General features: G+C 39.7%; 1 protein-coding gene across 2 annotated transcripts in view; it reads right to left on the bottom strand.

The window, feature by feature from the left end:
- PHACTR1 (phosphatase and actin regulator 1) overlaps positions 1 to 23,868 on the bottom strand; it is a 723,510-nt gene that overhangs the window by 65,188 nt on the left and 634,454 nt on the right. For both annotated transcript variants that reach the window (XM_053714748.1, XM_053714747.1), the window contains exon 7: positions 6,402 to 6,619. In XM_053714748.1, coding sequence (XP_053570723.1) covers positions 6,402 to 6,619 — 218 coding nt within the window. The remainder of the gene's footprint in view (positions 1 to 6,401; positions 6,620 to 23,868) is intronic.

Below are 23,868 nucleotides of genomic sequence, written 5' to 3'. Positions count from 1 at the left end.
GATATGAAACAAACTTAACCTGGCATATTGTTATAGACAGGGTAAAAAGCTGAACATCAACAAGTATAGCTCCACCTTTAAATTATAACTTTTCCATAGCATATGATATGTATAAATGAGTAAATATTGAACAGTACCGACAGACATATTAATATATTTATGAGTCGCACTGTAAAACTAGCAAACAGAAGTTAACTGTGTATATATAGAAAAGTCTCATTATCAGGAGTGTAAGAGACTATGCACCTGCAATGTAAACTGTATAGAAAGGTAATGTCTCAAGACGATGTAAGATAGTCTGCCAGCCTGTCTAGTGGTTCTAAGTCAAACTCAGTCCATGTTTAGCCTATTCCGGCTTTGAGATATGTGTCCAAAATTGTCAATTGGTCCTCCCGGCCAATGCTCCAGATCATGTGTAGGTCCTCATCATCTAGGGCCGATCTAGGTGTTTCAAGAGTGTCCCAGTAACTGCCAAATTGAATACCATTCATACACACCAGTGTAGACTGTGTCCAAGGCTCAAAAATCATAGCCATTATTCCCGTTTTGCACCCCTAAGAGCCGCTTGGTCGGCAGTGTAGTGGATTCTACGATCCCCTTAGCTTGTAAGGTAAGCTGGAACGGCTCCCTATGGTTGCATGAAAGATGAGATATATGCCGGCATCTTGATTATCTGCTAAAGACCTAGCTTGCTGGGTCGACTCCCCAATAGTTAAGCCCCACTTAACTTAATAGCAATATAAGTTTACCTGAGCAGTCTATTATACAAATAGGTTGGTATTGTGTACAAAGCTGTAGTGTTGTGCAACCACTCAGGTACGATGATAGCTCCGACCCCCCCCCACATGAACGCCTATTTAATGTCAAGATACAGGGTGTCCATATTTTGTTTTTAACTCACATGCACCTAGATTACGAGTTTTGCGTTATGAGTCAAATAGCAGCATTGTGGCCCATAACGCATCATTTTACCTAACGCAGCCATTACAAGTTTTGTCAGTATAGGTGTACCGCAAGCCTTTTAGCCTGTACCACAACGTCAGTACCGCTCTACTAAAAATTAAATTTTTTCATGGGATTCCCATAGCGCCGGTATTATGAGTTTTGTGGTGAGGCTAAAAAGCGAGCGTTACAGCCTAAAATGACAAGATCTGTACCGCCATCTAAAGTCAGTAGTTATGAGTTTTACGCTACAAAGCTGTAACATAAAACTCATAACTAAAATGTTAAAACGTACACTAACACTCATAAACTATCTATTAACCCCTAAACCGAGGCCCTCCAGCATCGCAAACACTATATTAAAAAATATTAACCCCTATTCCGCTGCTCCCTGACATCCTCACCACTATAATAAACGTATTAACCCTTAAACAGCCGCCCTCCCGCATTGCAAAAACACTATTTAAATATTATTAACCCCTAATCTGCCGTCCACCCACATCGCCCCCACTATACTAAAGTTATTAAGCCCTACACCGCCGCCACTATAATAAACCTATTAACCCCTAAACCGAAAGCCCCCAACAATGAAAAACTTTTAAACTATTTACCCCTAAACCTAACAACTTTATAATAAAATTACAATTTACATATCTTAAATTAAATTAAAACTTGCCTATCAAATAAAAAAAACTAAGTTTAAACTAACAATTAAACTAATATAACTATTAAACTAAAATTACACTAACTACCAATTAAATTAAACTAAACTACACATTAAAAGAATCCTAACACTACTCTAAAAATTACAAAGTATCTAAATACAAAAACAAAAAAATACTAAATTACATAAAATAACAAACACTAAATTACGGAAAATAACAAATTAAAATATCCAAAATAAAAAATAATTACACCTAATCTAATAGCCCTATCAAAATAAAAAAGGCCACCCAAAAAAAAAACAACTAGTCTATAGTAAACTACCAATGGCCCTTAAAAGGGCCTTTTGTGGGGCATTGCCCCAAAGATATCAGCTCTTTTACCTGTAAAAAAAACACAAAGACCCCCCAACAGTAAAACCCACCACCCAACCAACCCCCCAAAATAAAAAAACTAATTCTAAAAAAACTTAAGCTACCCATTGCCCTGAAAAGGGCATTTGTATGGGCATTGCCCTTAAAAGGGCATTTAGCTCTTTTACTGCCCTAAACTAAAAATAAAACCCACCCAAAAAAAACCTTAAAAAAGCCTAACACTAACCCCAAGACGATCCACTTACAGTTTTTGAAGTCCCGCTTGAACGATCTTCATCCCGGAGTTGAAGTCCTGATCCAGGCGGCGAGAAGTCTTCATCCCAGCGGCGAAGTCCTGATCCAAGCGGCAAGAAGTCTTCATCCAGGCGGCATCTTCTATCTTGATCCTGGAGGCGCGGAGCGGGTCCATCCTGAAGACATCCGGCGCGGAGCATTCTCTTCATATGGTCGCCGCCGTACACTGAATCTTCAATGCAAGGGACGCGATCCAAGATGGCTTGTTTTTTTTATGGGTATTAGAATAGGAATATTTTTTTATTTTTGATAAATTTAATGTATATTTTTAGGGGGTGTTTTTTTAGCAAAAGAGCTGTTTAACTAAGTGCAAAGCACTACAAAAGGCCCTTTTAAGGGCCCTTGGTAGTTTATTCTAGATTAGTCTTTTTTTTTTTTTAAAGGGGTTTTAGAATAGGAATAATCTTTTTTTTTGGATACTTTTGGGTTTTTTTTTGTAATGGTAGGTTTTTTTTAATTTTTTGTAATGGTAGTTTTTTTATTTTTTGTGATGTTAGATTTTAGTGTAAGGCAGGTTAGGTTTTATTTCACATATACGTTTGTATTTATTTTAACTAGGTAGTTTGTAAATAGTTAATAACTATTTACTAACTAGTCTACCTAGTTAAAATAAATACAAACTTACCCGTGAAATAAAAATAAAACCTACGCTAGCTACAATGTAACTATTACTTAAATTGTAGCTAGCTTAGGTTTTATTTTACAGGTAAGTTTGTACTTAGTTTTAAATAGGAATTATTTAGTTAATAATTTTAAATTTAATTTAGATCTATGTTAATTATGTTAAAGTTAGGGGGGTTAGGTTTAGGGGTAGGGTTAGGTTTAGGGGTTAATAGTTTAATTTAGGTTGTTGCGATGTAGGGGGCTGACGGTTTAGGGGTTAATAGGTTTATTTAGTTAATAATTGTAATTTTAATTTAGCTATATTTTAATTATGTTAAAGTTTGGGGGTGTTAGGGTTATGTTAGGGTTAGGGTTACGTTAGGGTTAGGTTTAGGGGTTAATATAGTTTAATTTAGGTTGCTGCGATGTGGGGGGCTGGTGGTTTAGGGGTTAATAGATTTATTTAGTGGTAGTGATGTGGGAGGCCAGAGGTCTAGGGGTTAATAACTTTATTTATTTGCTGCGATGTTGGGGAGCAGCGGAATAGGGGTTAATAACTTTAGTATAGTGGGAGCGGCAGATTAGGGGTTAATAATTTTATTTAGGTTTCGGCGATATTGGGAGCAGAAGATTGGGGGGTTAATAACTGTAGGCAGGCGTCTGCGATGTCGGGGGCAGCAGATTAGGGGTGTTTAGATGTGGGGTTTATGTTAGGGTTTTAGGTTTAAACTGTATTTTATTTTTTCCTATGGACATCAATGGGGCTGCGTTACGGAGCTTTTGTTTCGGCGATCGCAGGTTTTAGTTGTTTTTTTGCCGGCTCTCCCCATTGATGTCTATGGCGAAAGCGTGCACGAGCATGTCAAACACAGATGCTTTTGTGTGCGGTATGGAGCTCAACGCAGCCATATCGCCTTGCACAAGTTGGGTTTTTTTAAACTTGTAACGGCAGTGCTATATGTTTTTTTTTACTTTCCCTATAGCGCTCAAAACTCGTAATCTAGGTGATGGTGAATAGCCATTTTAGCTTCAGTTCCTCACGCCCTCCCTTCCTCCCCTCTCCTTTTCCAGAGCGGACTGAGACCTCCGTGTCTGACAGCAACTCCAGACTCCTCTATCACAGAGTCTCACCCACTTAAGGTGTAATAGTCATATTTTAACCCAAGTGCAAGCCACACAGAAATGTAAGCACCATCTGTTCCACACAGTGAGCGGTGATCACACAACAGGGCCACTAACAAACTTGTATTTAGTGTATTGTAGTGTTACTACACATTACAAGAGTATCTCACTATCCCTCTAACCAGACTGTGCTTCAGCTCCTCCCACCAGCAGCAGCAGGGTTTACTGAAGCATGTCTGTTCTCTGTCCAGAGGGAACTTAGTTCATTCCCGCTGGACTTGACCCCTGCCATAATGTCCCTTTTCATTTAGATGGTGACGTATAGTGCAAACTGACACATTTGTGCCCTGTGCCTGAAGGACAGCTTGAATTTGTCTGGAAGTTGATCGAGGTTCTTTATCCACCATTCGAACAATCCTTTGTTGCTGTAAACTTCTTGAGATGGACTTGTAACCTTTAGATTGTCCATGCTTTTCCACAATTTTTGTTCTTAAATCCTCAGACAATTCTTTGCTGCTCATTCTCTTCTCCATGCTTAGTGTGGCACACAGAGACACACAACAGAAAGGTTGAGTCAATTTTTCACCATTTTGACTGGTTGCCGGAGTGATTTCTATATTGTCAGCACCTGTTAATTGATACAGGTTCATTTTATTTACAGATTACAGGAGCTTCACAAACTTGGAATGCAGTTATTTCTTACAATTTTGAGAAGGTGCCAATCATTTTGTCCAGTCCATTTTTGGAGTTTTGCGTAGAAATGTGTAAGATTTGGCTTTTTTTTTCTCTACTTTTTTGTGTCATACCAATACAAACAAAAGAAATAAACAAAAGAATGCCTAAACATTTGTAATGGACTATATATATAACTGTGCAAATGTTTTAGCCGGGTGTGAAAAAAATGCTTTTAAGTAAGAATGTTTTCAAATATAGAAATGCTAATAGTTTTCTATTTTCTGAGCTACAGACTATCCACTATAAGCTGAAGCAAGAAGGGCTTTCAGATGTGTTCTGTTGGTAGCTATAACGGACTCCTGCACAGAGTGGTTAAATTATAGCAAGAGAGGCTTTTTGGCTGTATAAAACCTTCAATACCTTAGATGAATGCTAATGGTATATGGCAGAACAGTGTTTTCAATATAATATGAGTGAATTACACATACAGTACTGTGCAAATGTTGTAGGCAGGTGTGAAAAAGGCTGTAAAGGAAGAATGCTTAAAAAAATAAAAGATATTTTTTTATCAATTAACAAAATGTAAAATCAATGAACAGAAGAAAAATCTAAAGTGCCGTGAGTTCCTCACATTTACTATAGCTAGGGCAGCCATAAAACGTGCCTTATCACAGTACAGCTGATTGGAGCCCATAGTTGCGATTCAGATGTGGCAGCGTATTGCATGTGTGTGGGCAAAACACATAGGTATATTCAAGCAATAAGAGCATTTTGTTTTCATATTTATGCCCATTTAACTGTAGGTTTAAACAAGCAATTTCAGCAAGTTAAAGGGACAGTCTACACTAAAATTGTTATTGTTTAAAAAAACGCCTTTACTACCCATTACCCAGTTTTGCACAACCAACATTGTTATATTAATATACTTTATAACATTTTAACCTCTAAATTTCTGCCTGTTTCTAAGCCACTACAGACAGCCTCTTATCACATTCTTTTTTATTTGCTTTTCACAACAGGAGACTGCTAGTTCATGTGGGCCATATAGATAACATTGTGCTCACGCCCGGGGAGTTATTTAAGAGTTAGCACAACACAGTACTAAATGCAAGTCAATAGATAATAAAAAGTCATGTGATCAAGGGGCTATCAGAAGATGCTTAGATACAAGTTAGTCACAGAAGTAAAAAGTGTATTAATATAACTGTGTTGGTTGTGCAAAACTAGGGAATAGGTAATAAAGGGATTATCTATCTTTTAAAACAAAAACAAAAACTCTATTGTAGACTGTCCTTTTAAGGGGGACATTAAACTCAAAATTTAATTCTCTATAAAATGTTTAATTTTGCATTGCAAATACATTTTCATTATTTATTGTTCCTATAATGTAAACTTTTTTTCTTACAAAGCTGCAGGATTCAGAACTATGACCCTCTAACATTCTACAGAGTAATTACTTGATTAGTGCAGGAACTCATTGGTTTCACTTTTGCTAACTGACCAAAGCAAGAGAGATAATAAGATAGACATAATCAAGAGTCTTTCAAGAGTTATAACCCTGGACTGCAAAACAATGTGCAGATGTTTTGCAATTCAGTGTTTAAATCACTGATGTGTATCTGTAATGTTGTTTCAAGTGATATTTAGTGGACAGAATTATTATTTATTTTTAAAATCATGTATCCATAGAGAGTTTATATAATTGTACAAAAAGGTTTATGAGCTTACTTGTATATAATGAAGTGTCATCATCTTCGTCCTCATCTTCCTCCTCATCCTCTTCATCATCTCTGTTGTAGAGGCACGAAGAGTCGTCATAGATTGTATCATGAGGCATATTTTCTTTATCATCTTCACATTCAATAACTACAGTTGGCACTTGTCTCTTGTCAGAATAGTTACCAAGCCCTGATTTTGAAATGCCATCTCCACCATGCAAGCCAGAGCTATCAAATAAACAACAAAATATTATTGTTAATCAAAGCATACCTGAATATTCATTTATCAAAGCATACCTGAAAGCTTCAATTGTACGTACAGCAAGTGATACAAACTTATAACATTTCTTCCTCAAGGGACTTTAATTGGATAAATGGTAAATGGAGATAGGATCTATAACTTACTTGGTTACTTTCTTATACATATACTGTAACAGTATAAAAATGTAAATTAGCTTTAAAGTTCAAGAGAAAAGTAAATTGTAAGTTGTATAAGATAAGAGACCACGTGGAAATACAGGCGTACCTCGGAAATATTGTGGGTTAGGTTCCAGAACACGGCAATAAAGCGATTATAGCAATAAAGTGAGTGACACTCCTTTTTTTGTTTCCAAGTGCATATAAAAGTTATATTTACACTATACTGTAGTCTATTAAATGTGCAATAGCATTATGTCTAAAAACATGGTATATATCTTAATTAAAAAAGACTTTATTGCTAATATAAGCTAACCATCATTTGTGCCTTCAGTGGAGTCATAATCTTTTTGTTGGTGATGTCGTGTATTTATAGGTGTGTATATATGTGTATTCATGTGGGTTTGTGGGTTTTGTTTTTTTAAAATAATTTTTATTGAGGTAATAAGACATAAAACTTTTGTAAACATCATGGCAACATGCCTATTTGACATACATCAGTATTTATGCATCTAATATAAAAGGCATGTCTTAGAGACTGTAAACAGTATTAGATCCAAAACCATAAGGAAATATGTCTAGCCATGAGTAATACCTCTTTTGACATACGTGCATTTTCGGATGGACATTTTGCATATAAAATAACATGCGACAGTCATTGGGCTTAGTTTCGGTAGAAATGTCTTAATAGGAATGAGTAGGCCTATAGTTGTCCATAATATATACAACAAAATATATAACTAAACAATGTGACACAGGAAAAATAGTCAAATATGTTAGTTGGTTGTCACCTGGATTATGTTTCCTCCTCAAACTATGGTAGGCCTGAGGGGTTATGTTACATATATATTGCGATAGTGTCCAGGTGAGTAAATAATATTTCTTATTGTTTAGAAAAGTTATATGCCCCGAGGCGACAGGGCATAGGAAAAAAAGAAAAGAAAAGGGGGGTGGGGGGGAGATGGAGGTCAGGGGAAATTTTCATGAGGGGGCAAAAGACATTTCATATTTGAGCTGTCAGCACATTCTTGCAATTGTCATTATACCCTAATTATTTGTCCGCTTTCCCCCAGTTTTCCCAAATTACCCAAACCTGTCCATGCAGGCCCAGTTTACCCATGCATCTCAAAGAAAACTCTTCCATTGAGCGAATATATTCAATGATATCTCTGACCTTACTAAATGAAACCTGTGAAGTTCAGAGCCAACACCTTGCTATTGCTAGTTTTCTGGCCAGGAGTATTACAACACATAGTATTCTCTCTGATTGGGTCAATTTCCCCAGTCCTAAATGGAAAAGGGCAGTGTCTGGTGTTAATTTATGAAGTAAACCTAGTTGGTCGAGTATTGTCGCCACTTGTTCCCACACCCCCTGTACTTTATTGCAACTCCACCAAATATGGAGGTGAGATCCCCTTTGGCCACACCCCCTCCAGCATCTGTCTGATTTATGGGAAAACATTTTATGCAATTGATCTGGGACTCTATGTCAGCGCAGCACTAATTTTATAAATAGCTCATATAATGTAACACAGTTTATTGCCGCTCTTGTGCATTGTATGGCTTTTTGCCATTCCAATTCTGTATGCTCCCGCCTCTTTCCCACTCCAGAACATGGAACGTCTTCACGAATCCATCTGAGTCCAATAGGAGTTGGTAGTGAATTGTCATGGCTTTCCGGAGTGGTTTACCTATAAGCCACCTTTTCCCAATGGGTCATTTCTCTAGGATTGCTTTTTTGAAATTTCCAGGCTAACATCATGGAGATGAATCTGAAGTATTCAAAATGGTACTTCTTAGGAATATCTACAGTTGGTAGAGCCGAAGCTTGTATTGCTAGGCCCCGTGGTGAATAAAGGTCTTGAGTATGCTTTATGCCCCAGGCAGACCACATCTGTGGATGCGATTCCGGTAGGCAAAGCAACATCGCTCTTATTAAATGTGCAGGTGACGGATGTGGTGCAACTTGTGTCAAATTACGAGTTCCCTCCATGTTCTAATGCAGGCTCGGATAATAGGGTTATCTACTCCTGTGAGTACATCCGTGTGCTGAGGAACCCATATAAGGTCCTCAAGGAGCAGTCCCGAAGGGAGCACAGCCTGTTCAGGTTGTCCCCACCTGGTATCCTCAGACAGAGCCCCCCATGCTGTCACATGAGAGAGCATAGCCGCTTTGTAATATTTACAAATATTGGGAGCTGCTAGGCCTCCATTCAGGATAGGCTTTTGCAGTTGCTGCATCGCAATCCTCGGGGGCTTACCCTGCCAGATAAATCTATTTATCACTGATTGAAAGCGTTTTAGAATATAGTTTGGAATTATTAGAGGGATACACCGAAAAAGGTATGTAACCTTAGGTAATAATGTCATTTTAATCGACTAGATTCTCCCAATCCATGAAATCTCATATCTAGTCCACTTTGGAGTGAGGTTTTCAAATTCTCTTAGAAGTAGATCATAGTTAGCATGAATTACCATTTTCGGATCAGGTGAGAGAATGACCCCCAAATGTTTTAGCTGGCTTGTCGACCAATTAAATGGGTAGGTCTCCTTTAGCCGGGAGAGCTGTGTCGAGGAGAGGTTTAAGGCCAAGGCCTCCATCTTTGTGTAATTGAGCCTATAATAGAACATTTTGCCAAACCATTGTAGGTCGTCTACAAATAATGCAAGCTTCTGCAAAGTGTCATGGATTAATAATCCCTGTACTTTGTTCATTTGTCTAATCATGGCTGCCAGGGGCTCAATGGTAAGCACAAAAAGGAGGGGGGATAGCGGACACCCCTGTCTGGTCCCATTCCTGATATCAAAGGGCTTGGAGCAAAACCCTTTCCCTCTAATTCTGGCTGAAGGATTAGAATATAGAGCCATGATGGCTCTGATGAGGTGGGCCGAAAACCCAAAGGCTCTCAGAACCTCTTCCATATATTCCCACCGTACCCTGTCAAATGCTTTTTCTGCATCTGACAGGGCAACTAGTGGGAGCCCCAGAGATTTAGATTCGGTGAAAATATCTAGTAGGCAGTGTGTATTGTCCGAGCCCTGCCGGCCTCGTACAAAGCCCACCTGATCCAAATGGACCAGAGAAGGAAGTTCCTTGCTCAGCCTATTGGCCAGAATTTTCTAATATATTTTAAAATCCACATTTATCAAGGATATAGGCCTATAGTTCTCACATTGACTCGGATCTTTGCCCGGTTTGGGGATAGTCACAATCTCTGCCTCCAAGCATTCTTTAGGGAAATGTCCGGTCTGAAAGGCCGAGTTAAAAACAGAAACCAGGATGGGACCAACTTCAGCTGATAATCTCTTGTAAAAAACAGAAGAGAAGCCATTTGGTCCCGGGGCTTTATGTAATTTCAACTCCTTAATCACCTTAATCACTTCAGTAATAGTAATTTGGGCTGATAATAGCTCCTCGGCTTCTTTAAAGACCCTAGGCAGGCTAAGGTCCTGTAAAAACCCCACTATATCTTCTCTTGGGAGGGTCTGTCTTTTCTCAGAAGAAGAGATTTGATAGAGTTTACTATAATACTCCACAAAGGCTTTTCCAATGTCCCTAGGTGAGTAGCATCTTCCCTCTCCCTTTTAAATATAGGGTATTCTATTTATTAGTGTTTTTTGGCGTAATCTGTTTGCTAAAAGGCGGTCAGCCTTATTGCCACTGTGATAAAATCTCATTTTCAGATACTTGAGATTTCTCTGGGTTTGCTCCAATTCCAATTCTCGATTTCGAGCCTTTATAGATTGCCACTCCGTAATATCTGAGGGGGAGGTACTAGTCCCAGCCTTCCCCCTAACCGAGACCAGCCTGCTATAAAGCTGTGCCAATGTCTCTTTTTTCGTTTTTTCTACTCTGAGACTCTCATTTTATAAGAATCCCTCTCATATAGGCTTTCAAAGCCAACCAGACCGTGGACATCGAAGATTCCCCATTAGCATTATTCCTTAGGAATTCGAGAGTCTCCTCCGACCATTCGGGCATAAAAACATCTTGAAACAGATGTTCAGGCATACGCCAATCTCCTAGGTCCCTCATGAGCACCCATCACATCACCGCATCATGGTCGGACCACGTGCAAGGCACTATGTTAGAACCTCGGACTGTCCGCATCGCCCAGGGATCACAGAAGACGTAATCTAGTCTGGAAAAGGAAGAGTGCGGGGCTGAATAGAAGGTATGATCGCAGGCATCTGGGTGCAGAGCCCTCCAATTGTCATATAGGTCATTTTGAGCTGTCAGTTCCCTACATTTTTGGGAAGTGAAGTCCCTGTTTCTATCTCCTATCAATTTTGCATTTCCACTCCTGTCTCTCTTGGGGTCCCAGATCATATTAAAGTCGCCTGCTAGGAGGGTGTGGCCTTGTTTTACTTTGTCTACCTGCAGGAGCAGCTTCCTGTGGAAACTGGCTTGATTAGTATTAGGCAAGTATGCGGCAACCAATGTATACAGAACGCAGTTTAAGCAAAACAACATAAATCACATAACGACCCGCTGAGTCACAGTCTGTGTATATAGGTTCATAGGCTATCTGGTCCCCTATCAGTATCATCACCCCCCCTTGCCTTCTTATGAAATGTGGAGGAGATATTAACTGGGTATCATGCTGTTTTATGTCTGACGGCTGCATCTTCTGTTCATTGAGTCTCCTGGAGGAAAGCTAAATCAACATGTTGGTTTTGGAGGACTTTGAGCAGCAAGCTCCTTTTTGTTGGGGAATTAAGACCTTTAGTATTCAGAGTACATAGTTTCATGTTTGGAGCTTAGTAAGGAGAGGGAGGGTGAAGAAAAAAAAAAGAGGGGGGAAGTATAGTAGGGAGGACCTGGGGAGGAAGGTTATGTAAGGCTTGGTTTTTAACAGTCCAAGAGCCCTGTCGCCCTGAGATGGCGGAGACTTCCCACCTCTGCCGGAAGTATGTGGAGGGCTGTAAAATGTCCCCTAACCGCAAGTTGTGTAACGTGATGGGATGGAGTGAAATGAAATGAAATGTAATGAAATTAAATGGGGGTGGAGCTAGCAACAGACCCATACCCCCCCCCTTGAACATGTAATTTAAAAAGCATATATAACAAGATAACATTAATAAAAAACGTAAACATTTGAATAGGGCCAGTGACCATATGTAACTTCTATATCTCCACTAGGGTATTCAACTATTGGAGTCCAAATATACTTCACATATTAGCCCTAGTGCAAATCAGCTTGTAAGCTCAGTGGATCAGGCATTGAATATAAAGAATGAAACAACATCATTAGAAGCATAAACAGTAAAATAAAACTAATGACCACATTGAACATTTATTCACCCACTAGGGTGATCAAATATTGGAATCTAAACACACTTATTATAGTATACCTAATGTAAATCAGGTTTGTAAGGTCAGTGGATCAGGCATTAAGTTATGGGCATTAGCTCTCAGGTCAGGGTTCCCTCCGCGAAGGCAGGCAGGCACATTAGGATCATTAGAAGGTCTCCTCGGGGAGGCCGGGGGGGGTGCGATCTTGATGTATTAAGTGCCAAGACCTTAGGAGTTCTTGCCCCTGTCGAGGCATCAGGATAATATGCTGGGCTCCATCCTTTGTGACTATCAACTTAGTCAGGAACCCCCATCTGTATCTAACTTGGTTACTTCATAGGACTCTAGTGACCTCTGATAAACTTCTCCTCTGCGCCAAAGTGTAAGAAGAAAGGTCCGGAAACAGAGAAACCTCCCTAAATTGCCCATTGAGTTGCGGCAATCGTAGCATTGCTCTCATCAACTTATCTTTGTATGAGTAGTAGTGTAAGCGAGCTATGGTATCTCTGGGTTTACCAGGAGGGAGGTTTCTAGGTCTTGCTGTTCTATGGATTCAATCTATCCTGTCAGTGTCACCAGAAGCTAGGCCCATGATTGTTTGGAAGAGGCGCTGAGCATATTCTTCAAGGTCTTGCGGAAGTACCAACTCGGGAATCCCCCTCAGCCTCACGTTATTTCGCCTAGATCTGTCTTCCAAGTCTGCTACTTTAGCCTCTAAGGAAGATACTTGGTCAGTCAGGCTCTGTGTTTGCCCCACCCAATTAGCATGGTCCACCATAAGGTATTCTTGTTTCCTTTCTATGGTGTCGGTTCTTTCACTAATAGAAGAAATATCACGTCTCAAATCTTCAAAAGATCTTTCCAGCTTGTCAAACCGCTTAGTAAGGGTTTGGTTTTGGGTTTCAAACATGCGTTGGATAGACTCAAGCGGTAAAGCCGGGGCGTCCCCCTTACTTCTGCCGGGAGTACATGGGCTAGAGAGCCTACTATCCATATGGTCATCGTGCAAGTCTGAGGCGTGAGACTGTTCGTCTTCGGATCTTGCATTATCTCTATTCCCACGTGGGTGGAAATGATCCATCACAGTCTTCCTAGGCCCAAAATTACCTTTCTGTTTCTTCTTTGCTTGTTGCGACATGTTGGATGACACTGCCACCACTAGTGTGGTCAATATGTTGGTCGATGTGTAGATGCTATCTTCTTATAATAGATGGGGGGGTCATATAGGGTCCTTTAGACTGACATTAGATTGGTGGATGGGCCTAGGGTATGCAAAGCTTCATACAGCCTATAGAAGACCCCCATAGGGGGGGTCTCACCTATCTGCTATTAGGTCAACAGCGAAAGGCCCGATTGCCCCCTAACGGAGCATGACCCACCACCCAAAGCTGACCCCAAGAAAAGTTGTGGCTATGTAATAAAATCAGTACATACAATAACACTATGTTTGTAAGCAATGAATAGGATATACTGAATATACCAGGGTAACTTAATGAGTGAGCTGATACAGTTCTGGTCAAACTATATATCTAAGGAGACGGCACACCAGATTCTTATCAGTGGGCAAGAGCCATCACTCAGGAAGGGCCTGAAGGCCCCCTCTTGACTCAGGGAATAGGGGGTATGACCAGAAGGAAGGGGAAAAGGTATGAGGAAGTGACCAGCCCGACTAGCTGGGCCGGAAAGGGAGAGTCTCAAGGGGGCCCCACAGGTTACAGTGTGCAATTATATACTACAGATTATAACATAACAGAAGCAGGTCTCACACAATCCGTACAATGATGCAGAGAATATAATATAAAATAGGAAAACAGGGACCCTGCAAAATAAGACGTTAGGATATGAATTAATTCAAGGGAGGAACTCCTGCAAATGAAAAAATTATGAGTTAAACAATAAAATAGCACTACACTTTGGGTAGGTGCCCCAAAGACAATAAGGCTGATGCGCCAGCTTTCAGATAATATAGACAACCTTGGGAGATAGCTCTGAGATCAGGATGGTTTACTCAGTGTAAGGTGGAAGATAGCAACAAGAGCTGAGCTGAAGGAGGCTTCAGAGGGTTTAGGCCTTAAACTAATGGGGACCAAACTTGGAGGGAAGAGTGCAAAATTCCCACCGGCAAGCTGCCAAAGACCTGCCTCAGTTCTACGAGCTTGTTAGATGGGAGTGAGTCAGTAATTCAGTTCAGTAAGACACTTTTGTAGTCGCAGGTTAATAAAACTGATTTGTATCAGCTTGTCAGCTGGTCACTCACCGTGAACTTTGGTACTGTAGAATCTTCTAACTACTTATGGAGACTGCTGATGCCCTTCAGAAGTTCTTAGCGGGTAGTCTCGAAAAAGTCAGTCTACTCTGTTTTAAGATTCCCCTTCTTCCCCCTTCCTCAGGCCCAGTCAGCCCTCCGTGTGTGAATAGTGTTAGTGGTTGGTGGGTCAATACTGTCAGTGTGGATGCACATAAATCTCACCACAAGTTGATGTCAGCAGGCAAGGATCGCTCCTGTGGCTCTCAGGGATGAGTGTGGAGGAGTGTACATTACCTCCCCTGCAGTATGCACACTAGCCATTATACCCCAGGAGCCGTGGAAGTTAGTTGAGGAGGTGCGTGGGGCCACTAACCTAGTTCATCTATGTGGCCAGATATATCACAGGCAACAGGGCTTGTGATGTACAAAGGGTGCTGCTGTTCTATCTTCCCGGCTACCCCCGCTTCTTCTCCAAGCCAAAAATAATGCTAAGAGGGAGCGCTACAAAACCCCTGTAAGGGGATGTGTTGCTTAAGGTGGAGTCCAAAAGGTATATCTATAGTGGGGTCCAAATGTATATCTAAATCGGTTATATAAGAAACTCTATGAAAAATAATATTATGGTATATACAATTTAATGCTAAAAATCACAATTTATCACAGATTAAAATACAATTGTAATACTAAAAAATCGCAATGTATCACAGAATGAAATATAAAAGTATAGCAGTGTATCACAAATAATATAAGGTTATAACAGTGTATCACAAATAAAATATAAAAAGTAAAGCCCTTATAGGAAGCCTATATGTCATGTCTCAATACATGGCAACCTGCTGGCTTAGTGTAACTTAAGACCAAAGAAAAAATGGAGCCCCAAGATGGGCGTGGGATATCCAATGGCCACATTTTTATATTTTTAACATTTTTGTTTTTTTATTTAAATTTTTCATATTTTTTATTTTATTTTTTACTATATATATATTTTTTTACTATATATATTATATATTTGCATTTTTTCACATATTTTTTGCACGATAATCAACACGGATTTACTTACACGTCATATGGTCACACTTTGAGCTCAATCTCAATTGGACACTTTTTTATTGGACACCTTTTGGACATCTTTTGGAGTTACTCCTGGACCTATTGGATATCCCACGCCCATCTTGGGGCTCCATTTTTTTTTTGGACTTAAGTCACACTAAGCCAGCAGGTTGCCATGTATTGAGACATGACATATAGGCTTCCTATAAGGGCTTTACTTTTTATATTTTATTTGTGATACACTGTTATAACCTTATATTATTTGTGATACACTGCTATACTTTTATATTTCATTCTGTGATACATTGCGATTTTTAGTACTACAATTGTATTTTAATCTGTGATAAATTGTGATTTTTAGCATTAAATTGTATATACCATAATATTATTTTTCATAGAGTTTCTTATATAACCGATTTAGATATACCTTTGGACTCCACCTTAAGCAACACATCGCCTTACAGGGGTAGCGCTCCCTCTTAGAATTATTTTTTATTCATAAACTGAGATCTGGTTGGGAGATCTTGCTCATTTGAGGAGGAGCTTGTGTGGCTGTATCTTTGGCGCTGTTGATATTTTCTGTTTTAAACCTGCCAAGCCCCAGGGACTCTCTGACCTTACCTCTGCAGCCGAGATGTCGGGATGGTAGGCTGGCGTCTGAGAGCTGCCAAGCTGTGCAAATGATGTCAGTTAGGTAACGGACCTAAGATGGCGGCCGTTCGCGCCAATTTGGGTATGGCCATACTGCGGGGTCCTCCACCACAGGGCGTCGATGGCTGGCTAGATCTGAAGAAGGGTCCTCTCAAGCAGAAAGATCATCTGTCCCTGCATCTGTGGAAGAGCCCGATCAGTCCTCTGGATCGGTAGATGAGTCTTCAGTCACTGAAGCCCAGGGGCCGCAACCCGGCAGCATGTTCACCAAAGGAGCCTTCCCCTGTTATCCCGTCACAGGAACCAGGAGTGTCTTTGCCAGCAGGGACTCTGAAGCGGAGCCCCGACCCTCCGGAGTTGCGAACAGTAGAGCTTCTGTATAAAGGCAAGTTCTGTGCTCCACAAAGACCGGTTCCCAGGAGTGGGGTTAGGTGATTAGGCTGAGTCGATTTCCCCAGGCTAGGGATACTCAAGTTGGTGGTATCAAATTAATCCTCAGGATAAACTCTATCTCTGTAGGCATAAATTAGCACACTTTCTATGGGTTTTTAAAACTATATTTGGTCTCAACTCTCTGTCACTGACGGAGCTCTAAACTTGTGCAGCCGCTCAGTTCAACAGCTAGCTCTGCCCCCTTGTGTGTTTTTATATGTTGGAAAACTGGCGCCTACAGACTTGCTCAACACAGGTGGCCACAAACCTTCAATTTGTAAAAATAGCAATATCTGCGAAGCGCAATACAAAGAGGCATGCCTGTATTACAATAGACAACAGATCTTTTTATGTGCCTTCTAACAGCTTTGTTTTTAGACACTGTGGGCAAGATTACAAGTCGTGCAATATGGGTTTTCTGCGCGCGATATGGTCTTTTCGCAATCAATTTCCATTGTGCAGATATGACAAGTCTGGAAAAATCACCTTATGCAACAATCCTTTCTGCACTTGAAGAGCTGTAGTTAACAGTTTTCCGCAACATAATAGTTTCACAAAACACTTAAAAAAATACATTACAAAGTACAGTTACACTCATATTAACACCGTCTAATAAAAATTATTTTATAAAAATAATGCACACAAAAGTTATAAGGTCTTAAATACAGGGATTTTACATTGATATACAGTATCTCACAAAAGTGAGTACACCCCTAACATTTTTGTAAATATTTTATTATATCTTTTCATGTGACAACACTGAAGAAATGACACTTTGCTACAATGTAAAGTAGTGAGTGTACAGCCTGTATAACAGTGTAAATTTGCTGTCCCCTCAAAATAACTCAACACACAGCCATTAATGTCTAAACCGATGGCAACAAAAGTGAGTACTTACCTCTCATTAACCCCTTAACGAATAATGACGTATGGGGTACGTCCTGCAAAAAAAACGCAGTTAACAACCAAGGACGTACCCCGTACGTTGGTCTTAGAAAGCGGCGGAAGTGATCCTGATCGCTTCCAGCTGCTTTCATGTTATTGCAGTGATGCCTCGATATTAAGGCATCCTGCACTTTTTTGCATTCCGATGCAGATAGAGCCACTCTGTGGCCCTCTCTGCATTTGCCATCGATGGCCGTGATCGTTGGTGGGTGGGAGCTGATCCAGGGAGGCGGGTGGGTGGCCATCGGTGGAGGAGGGGGGCGGGATCGCGTGCGGGTGCGCATGTGCACGGGACCGTGTGTGCGCGTGCACAGGGGGTGGGTGCGTGCGCGCGGGTGGTTTACACAGGGGACAATATGGATCAGTAGTGATGTGGGAAAGAGGACTGGTGAGGGTGGGAATTTTAAATGAAGGGATCTGGGAGAGGGGGCAGCTACACTACAGAAAAATTCAATCTTTTTAAATAAAAAATAAAAAAAACATTTTATTTCAAACTGGGTACTGGCAGACAGCTGCCAGTACCCAATATGGTGCAAAGTAAGGCAGAGGGTGGGTGGTTAGAGAGCTGTTTTTGGGGGGATCAGGGAGGTTGGGGGCTAAGGGGGGATCCTACACAGCAGAATTCTTTTTTTTTTTTTTTTTTTTTTTTTTTTAAAAGCCCCAAAAACACTTTTAAAAAAAGTTTATTTTAGTACTGACAGACTTTCTGCCAGTACTTAAGATGGCGGAGACAATTGTGGGGTGGGGGGGGGGGAAGAGAGCTGTTTGAGAGGGATCATGGGGGTGTGGGAGGCTGATCTCTACACTAAAGCTAAAAATAGCCTTGGTCCGAAACGGTCTGAAAATGGAAAAGTGCACTCCACAGAAAAAGCAATAATTAAGGTTATTAATTACCTAACTACAGCAAAATCAAAAGCACACTTTTCTATGTTACTCCTTCTCCGTCTGTCTGTAGCCTTTGACACAGTTGACCGCCCTCTCATGCTCCAAACCCTCCAATCCTATGGTGTCTGTGACACAGCCCTCTTGTGGTCCTCCTCCTATTTGTCTAACCGGACCTTTAGTGTAGCCTTCTCTGGTGCATCCTCTGCCCATTTACCACTTTCTGTTGGGGTACCACAAGGCTCTGTTCTAGTCAAAATTATGTAAACTAAGCACATCAAGAGTTATGTTAAATGTGAATGCCTCTAGAGTAACAAGACCTGTGATATAGGAGATAAATAAGATATTATTCTCTTTTTTTTAAATTTTATGATGCTTTCCTCTGGGCTGTTAATATGTCTTGTTTATGTTATGTTGGTGTAATTTTACACACCAATTCAATGTATAAACATGGTCAATTACTGTATTTCTGTTTATTTATTTTAATGTGCATTGGTGATCTGGAGCTATCTGGAGCTATATACAAGCAATAGTATGAAGGAAGAACTTAGTTCTACAGGTTTAGTGCCATTGCCATTTTGAACGTATAGTCAAATATTCTTTTAATAATTCTTTAAACACTGTTTTGTTTGTGACTTTTCCAGAAGAGAGTTGGATCTTATTATTCTGTCATGTGTTTCTCTTTTTCTGGTCTCTCATCAGGATAAAGTGGTCATTTGGACTTCTCCTGGGTAGTTTACAGAATATGTTTTCTACTGTTGTTCTTTTGTCTTTCAGACAAATTTTGTAAAGTGACATGAATAATCACTAAAACCAAACTCTCTGCAATGTGTCTCACACTGTCACTTGTAACTTTTTATCTATCTAGGTATGTCCTAGTGAAAAGGAGATACGCTTAACCAAACATATACTAAGAGAACAAAGTCAATTGGGAAGTTTTTTTATTTATGGTATGTTGTATCTGACTCATAAAAAGGAAAATTTGACTATTGTATCTAGGTGACATATGATGGTAACTTTATGTAGAGAAGTCATACAAACTCACTATTTGTTGTCACAATCTGACTAAGCAAGAATTTTGGATTTTTACATATAGATACACATTACTTTTTAACTAAGATAATAGTGAAAATGTAATCCATTTTCATAACCCAATAAAATAAGGCCTAGAAATGTATAAACACACACACACACACGCACACATATATATATATTTATATATATACACACAGATACATAGACACACACATATTTACTTCTAAACTATAACGGTCACATTTCCAACTAGTATCCATTTACATGCAACACCTTGAATACGTTAGGGAGGATTCAGGTGTCACTGGTGGCAATTTGAATAGTTAAAACAAATACACAGAAAGTGATCCAAAAGAAAAAGAAAACAAAAAAAGGTTTGGGTTTTAAAATCAGAAGAGCAACCAGTAAAGGGACAGTCTACTCCAGAATTTTTATTGTTTAAAAAAATAGATAATCCCTTTATTACCCATTCCCCAGTTTTGCATAACCAACACTGTTATATTAATATACTTTTTACCTCTGTGATTAACTTGTATTTAAGACTCTGCAGACTGCCTCCTTATTTTAGTTCTTTCGACAGACTTGCATTTTAGTCAGTCAGTACTTTCTCATACATAACTCCACAGGTAGGGTTGCCACCCAGCTGGTATTTTACCGGCATAGCCGGTAATCAGAGAATAGAAGCCGGTGCCGGTATTAGTAAAATACCAGCAATGCAAAAGCCTGGGGCTGCCTAATTTCAATGAAAACACAGGATTTGTGGTAATACAATCACGAGCGCTGCGCACTATACATAATACATGCAAGAAGAACCGTGACAGGATTTGGGGTAATACCAGAAGCTCACAAGGTTGAGCAAAATAGTTGTCAGTTTTGGCTAAAAGGGACACTGAACCCACATTTTTTCTTTCATGATTCAGATAGAGCATGCAATTTTAAACAACTTTCTAATTTACTCCTATTATCAAATTTTCTTCATTCTCTTGGTATCTTTATTTGAAAAGCAAGAATGTAAGTTTAGATGCTGGCCCATTTTTGGTGAACAACCTGGGTTGGTCTTGCTGATTGGTGGATTAATTTAACTGACCAATAAAAAAGTGCTGTCCAGAATCTGAACCAAAAAATAGCTTAGATGCCTTCTTTTTCAAATAAAGATAGCAAGAGAACTAAGACAAATTGATAATAGGAGTAAATTAGAAAGTTGCTTAAAATTGCATGGGAGGTGTAACGCGGAGAACAAAAACGGACAATAGTAACACATTCACCTCCTTAGTATAACACACGGAGCCATGTGGCGGGTATGAGGTGAAGGTGTGGGGGGACGTCAGTTTAGATAATTTGGTTTCAGCATATTCCTTATGTTAAGTTAAATTGTTCTTCGGATTCATTCGTTATTTTGGATCCAATCTTTATTCATATTCATTATTCTATTTTAAAGTTTAGAATAGAATAATGAATATGAATAAATAAATGGATCCAAAATAACAAATGGATCCGAAAAATTATTTAACTTAACAAAACTAATTTGCAGAAATGAAATTATTTATTTAACGTAACATAACTAATTTGCAAAACTAAATTATTTATTTAACTAATGAAAACGAAACAATTTTTTTCGCTGTGCACATGTCTAGTAATCACAGAAGTAAAAAGTATATTAATATAACCGTGTTTGGTTATGCAAAACTAGGGAATGTGTAATAAAGGGATTATCTATCTTTTTAAACAATAACCATTCTGTAGTAGACTGTTCCTTTAGTTTGGCAAAAAGTTCATATAGATTAAATAAATTGTCATATTATTTTGTAAGATAATTTGGATACTAGAGCTAGAAAGTTGAATTCATGACATCATTTTACATTTTTAAAATAAAGTTTGGGTATATTTTAATCATCTGAGCACTGACTGGCCTATGGCTAGCTCAAGCACACAGCGACATATACATTGATCACCCTTACAACTTCATTAGGATTATGGGTATGTGAAGCTGCCATTTTCTATTCACAGACTGATTGAAACTATGGCTCCCAAAAGCCCATGGATAGTCAGTATCTCTTTAAGCAGACAATGAGGCATATTTATCAAATGTCTGTCGGACCTGATCCGACAGTGCGGATCAGGTCCGACAGACATCGCTGAATGCGGAGAGCAATACGCTCTCCGTATTCAGCATTGCACCAGCAGACTCGCGGCCAATCGGCTGCCAGCAGGGAGGTGTCAATCCCGGATTCCGGTGATGTCTGTCCACCTGCTCAGAGCAGGCGGACAGGGTTATGGAGCAGCGGTCTTTAAACACGGGCCCTCAAGCTCCATTCGGAGCTTAATAATGAGGCCTATTTATCAAACCGTTAACCGCAAATACGCTGGAATTCCGCAGTGTAATTGTGGAGAGCCTGATTCCTCTTATTTATCAAAGCCTACAGACCGGCAAAAGTAGAAATTTGTGACGTAACATATGATCCGCCAGTCTCAGTCCAACACAGATCGATGCTTACGTCATTACAGATGTTCTGAATACAAATTCGGCACTATTTGACTTCTGACTACTTTTGCAAGTTATCAAACTACTAACAGGTATGGTCGCCACTATTCTGGCCCAGCATACCTGCTTTTCAATCTGCCACCCTGGAGGCCACGGATGCCATAGGAATCAATGGGAGTCTGAAAGCAGCGAAAGCTCATGTTCGCTGCTGCCCGATATCCCATTGATTCTTATGGGAGAATAAAAGTTATGTTTACACCTAACACCCTAACATGTTCCCCAAGTCTAAACACTCCTAATCTGCCGCCCCCACATCGCCGCCACCTACATAATGTTATTAACCCCTATCCCGCCACTCCCGAACCCCGCTGCCACCTACATAATGTTATTAACCCCTATCCCGCCGCTCCCCGACACTGCTGCAACTAAATAAATATATTAACCCCTATCCAGCCGCTCCCAGAGCCCTCCGCAACTAAATAAATGTATTAACCCCTAAACCCCTGGCCTCCCACATCACTACCACTTACTAAACCTATTAACCCCTAAACCTAACAACCCGCTAACTTTATTTAAATTACCTCATCCCTATCTTATAATAAATTTAAACTTACCTTTAGATTTAAATTAAACTATATTAAACTATTAATTAACCTACCCTAACTATTATACTAAAATTACATTAAACTATATTAAACTATTAATTAACCTACCCTAACTATTATACTAAAATTACATTAAACTACAAATTAACTATATTATATTTTTAAAAACCTAACCCTACTCAAGTTGTTTAAATCTACTATTAAAAAATACAAAGTTACGAAAAAATAACAACTAAGTTACGCAAAATAACAAACACTAAGTTACAAAAAAAACAAAACACTAAGTTACAAAAAAAAATAATAATAAATGATCAAATATTTAAACTAATTACACCTAATCTAAGAGCCCTATGAAAAAAGCCCCCCCCAAAATAAAAAAAAAACCCTAGCCTACAATAAACTACCAATGGCCCTTAAAAGGGACTTTTGCAGGGCATTGCCCCAAAGAAATCAGCCCTTTTACCTGTAAAAAAAAATATACAAATACCCCCCCAACAGTAAAACCCACACAACAAACCCCCCCAAATAAAAACCTAATCTAAAAAACCTAAGCTCCCCATTGCCCTGAAAAGGGCATTTGGATGGGCATTGCCCTTAAAATGGCATTTAGCTCTTTTTCTTTGCCCAAACCCTAAGCTAAAAATAAAACCCACCCAATAAACCCTTAAAAAAACCTAACACTAACCCCCCAAGATCCACTTACAGTTTTGAAGACCGGACATCCATCCTCAACAAAGCGGCAGAAGTCCTCACCACAGCGGCAGAAGTCCTCATCGAAGCCAGCAGAAGTCTTCATCCAAGTGGGCCGTCGTCTTCATCCAAGCGGCATCTTCTATCTTCATCCATCCGTCACGGAGTGGCTCCATCTTTAAGACATCCGGCGCGGAGCATCCTCTTCAATCTACGTCTTCTTCTGAATGAAGTTTCCCTTTAAATTACATCATCCAAGATGGCGTCCCTTAGATTCCGATTGGCTGATAGATTTCTATCAGCCAATCGGAATTAAGGTTGAAAAAATCCTATTGGCTGTTGCAATCAGGATTGAGCTTTCATCATATTGGCTGATCCAATTCTATCAAGACTTCTGCCGGCTTCGATGAGGACTTCTGCCTTCCCTTAAAAAATCCTAATACTAACCCCTGAAGATCCACTTACAGTTTTGAAGACCGGACATCCATCCTCAACAAAGCAGCAGAAGTCCTCACCGCAGCGGCAGAAGTCCTCATTGAAGCCGGCAGAAGTGTTGATAGAATTGGATCAGCCAATATGATGAAAGCTCAATCCTGTTGGCTGATTGCAACAGCCAGTAGGATTTTTTCAACCTTAATTCCGATTGGCTGATAGAAATCTATCAGCCAATCGGAATCTAAGGGACGCAATCTTGGATGACGTCATTTAAAGGGAAACTTTATTCGGAAGAAGACGTAGATTGAA

This window comes from Bombina bombina, chromosome 5 (genome assembly GCF_027579735.1).
Source record: "Bombina bombina isolate aBomBom1 chromosome 5, aBomBom1.pri, whole genome shotgun sequence".
Lineage (NCBI taxonomy): Eukaryota > Metazoa > Chordata > Amphibia > Anura > Bombinatoridae > Bombina > Bombina bombina.
This window is presented reverse-complemented; position numbering and strand designations above follow the sequence as displayed.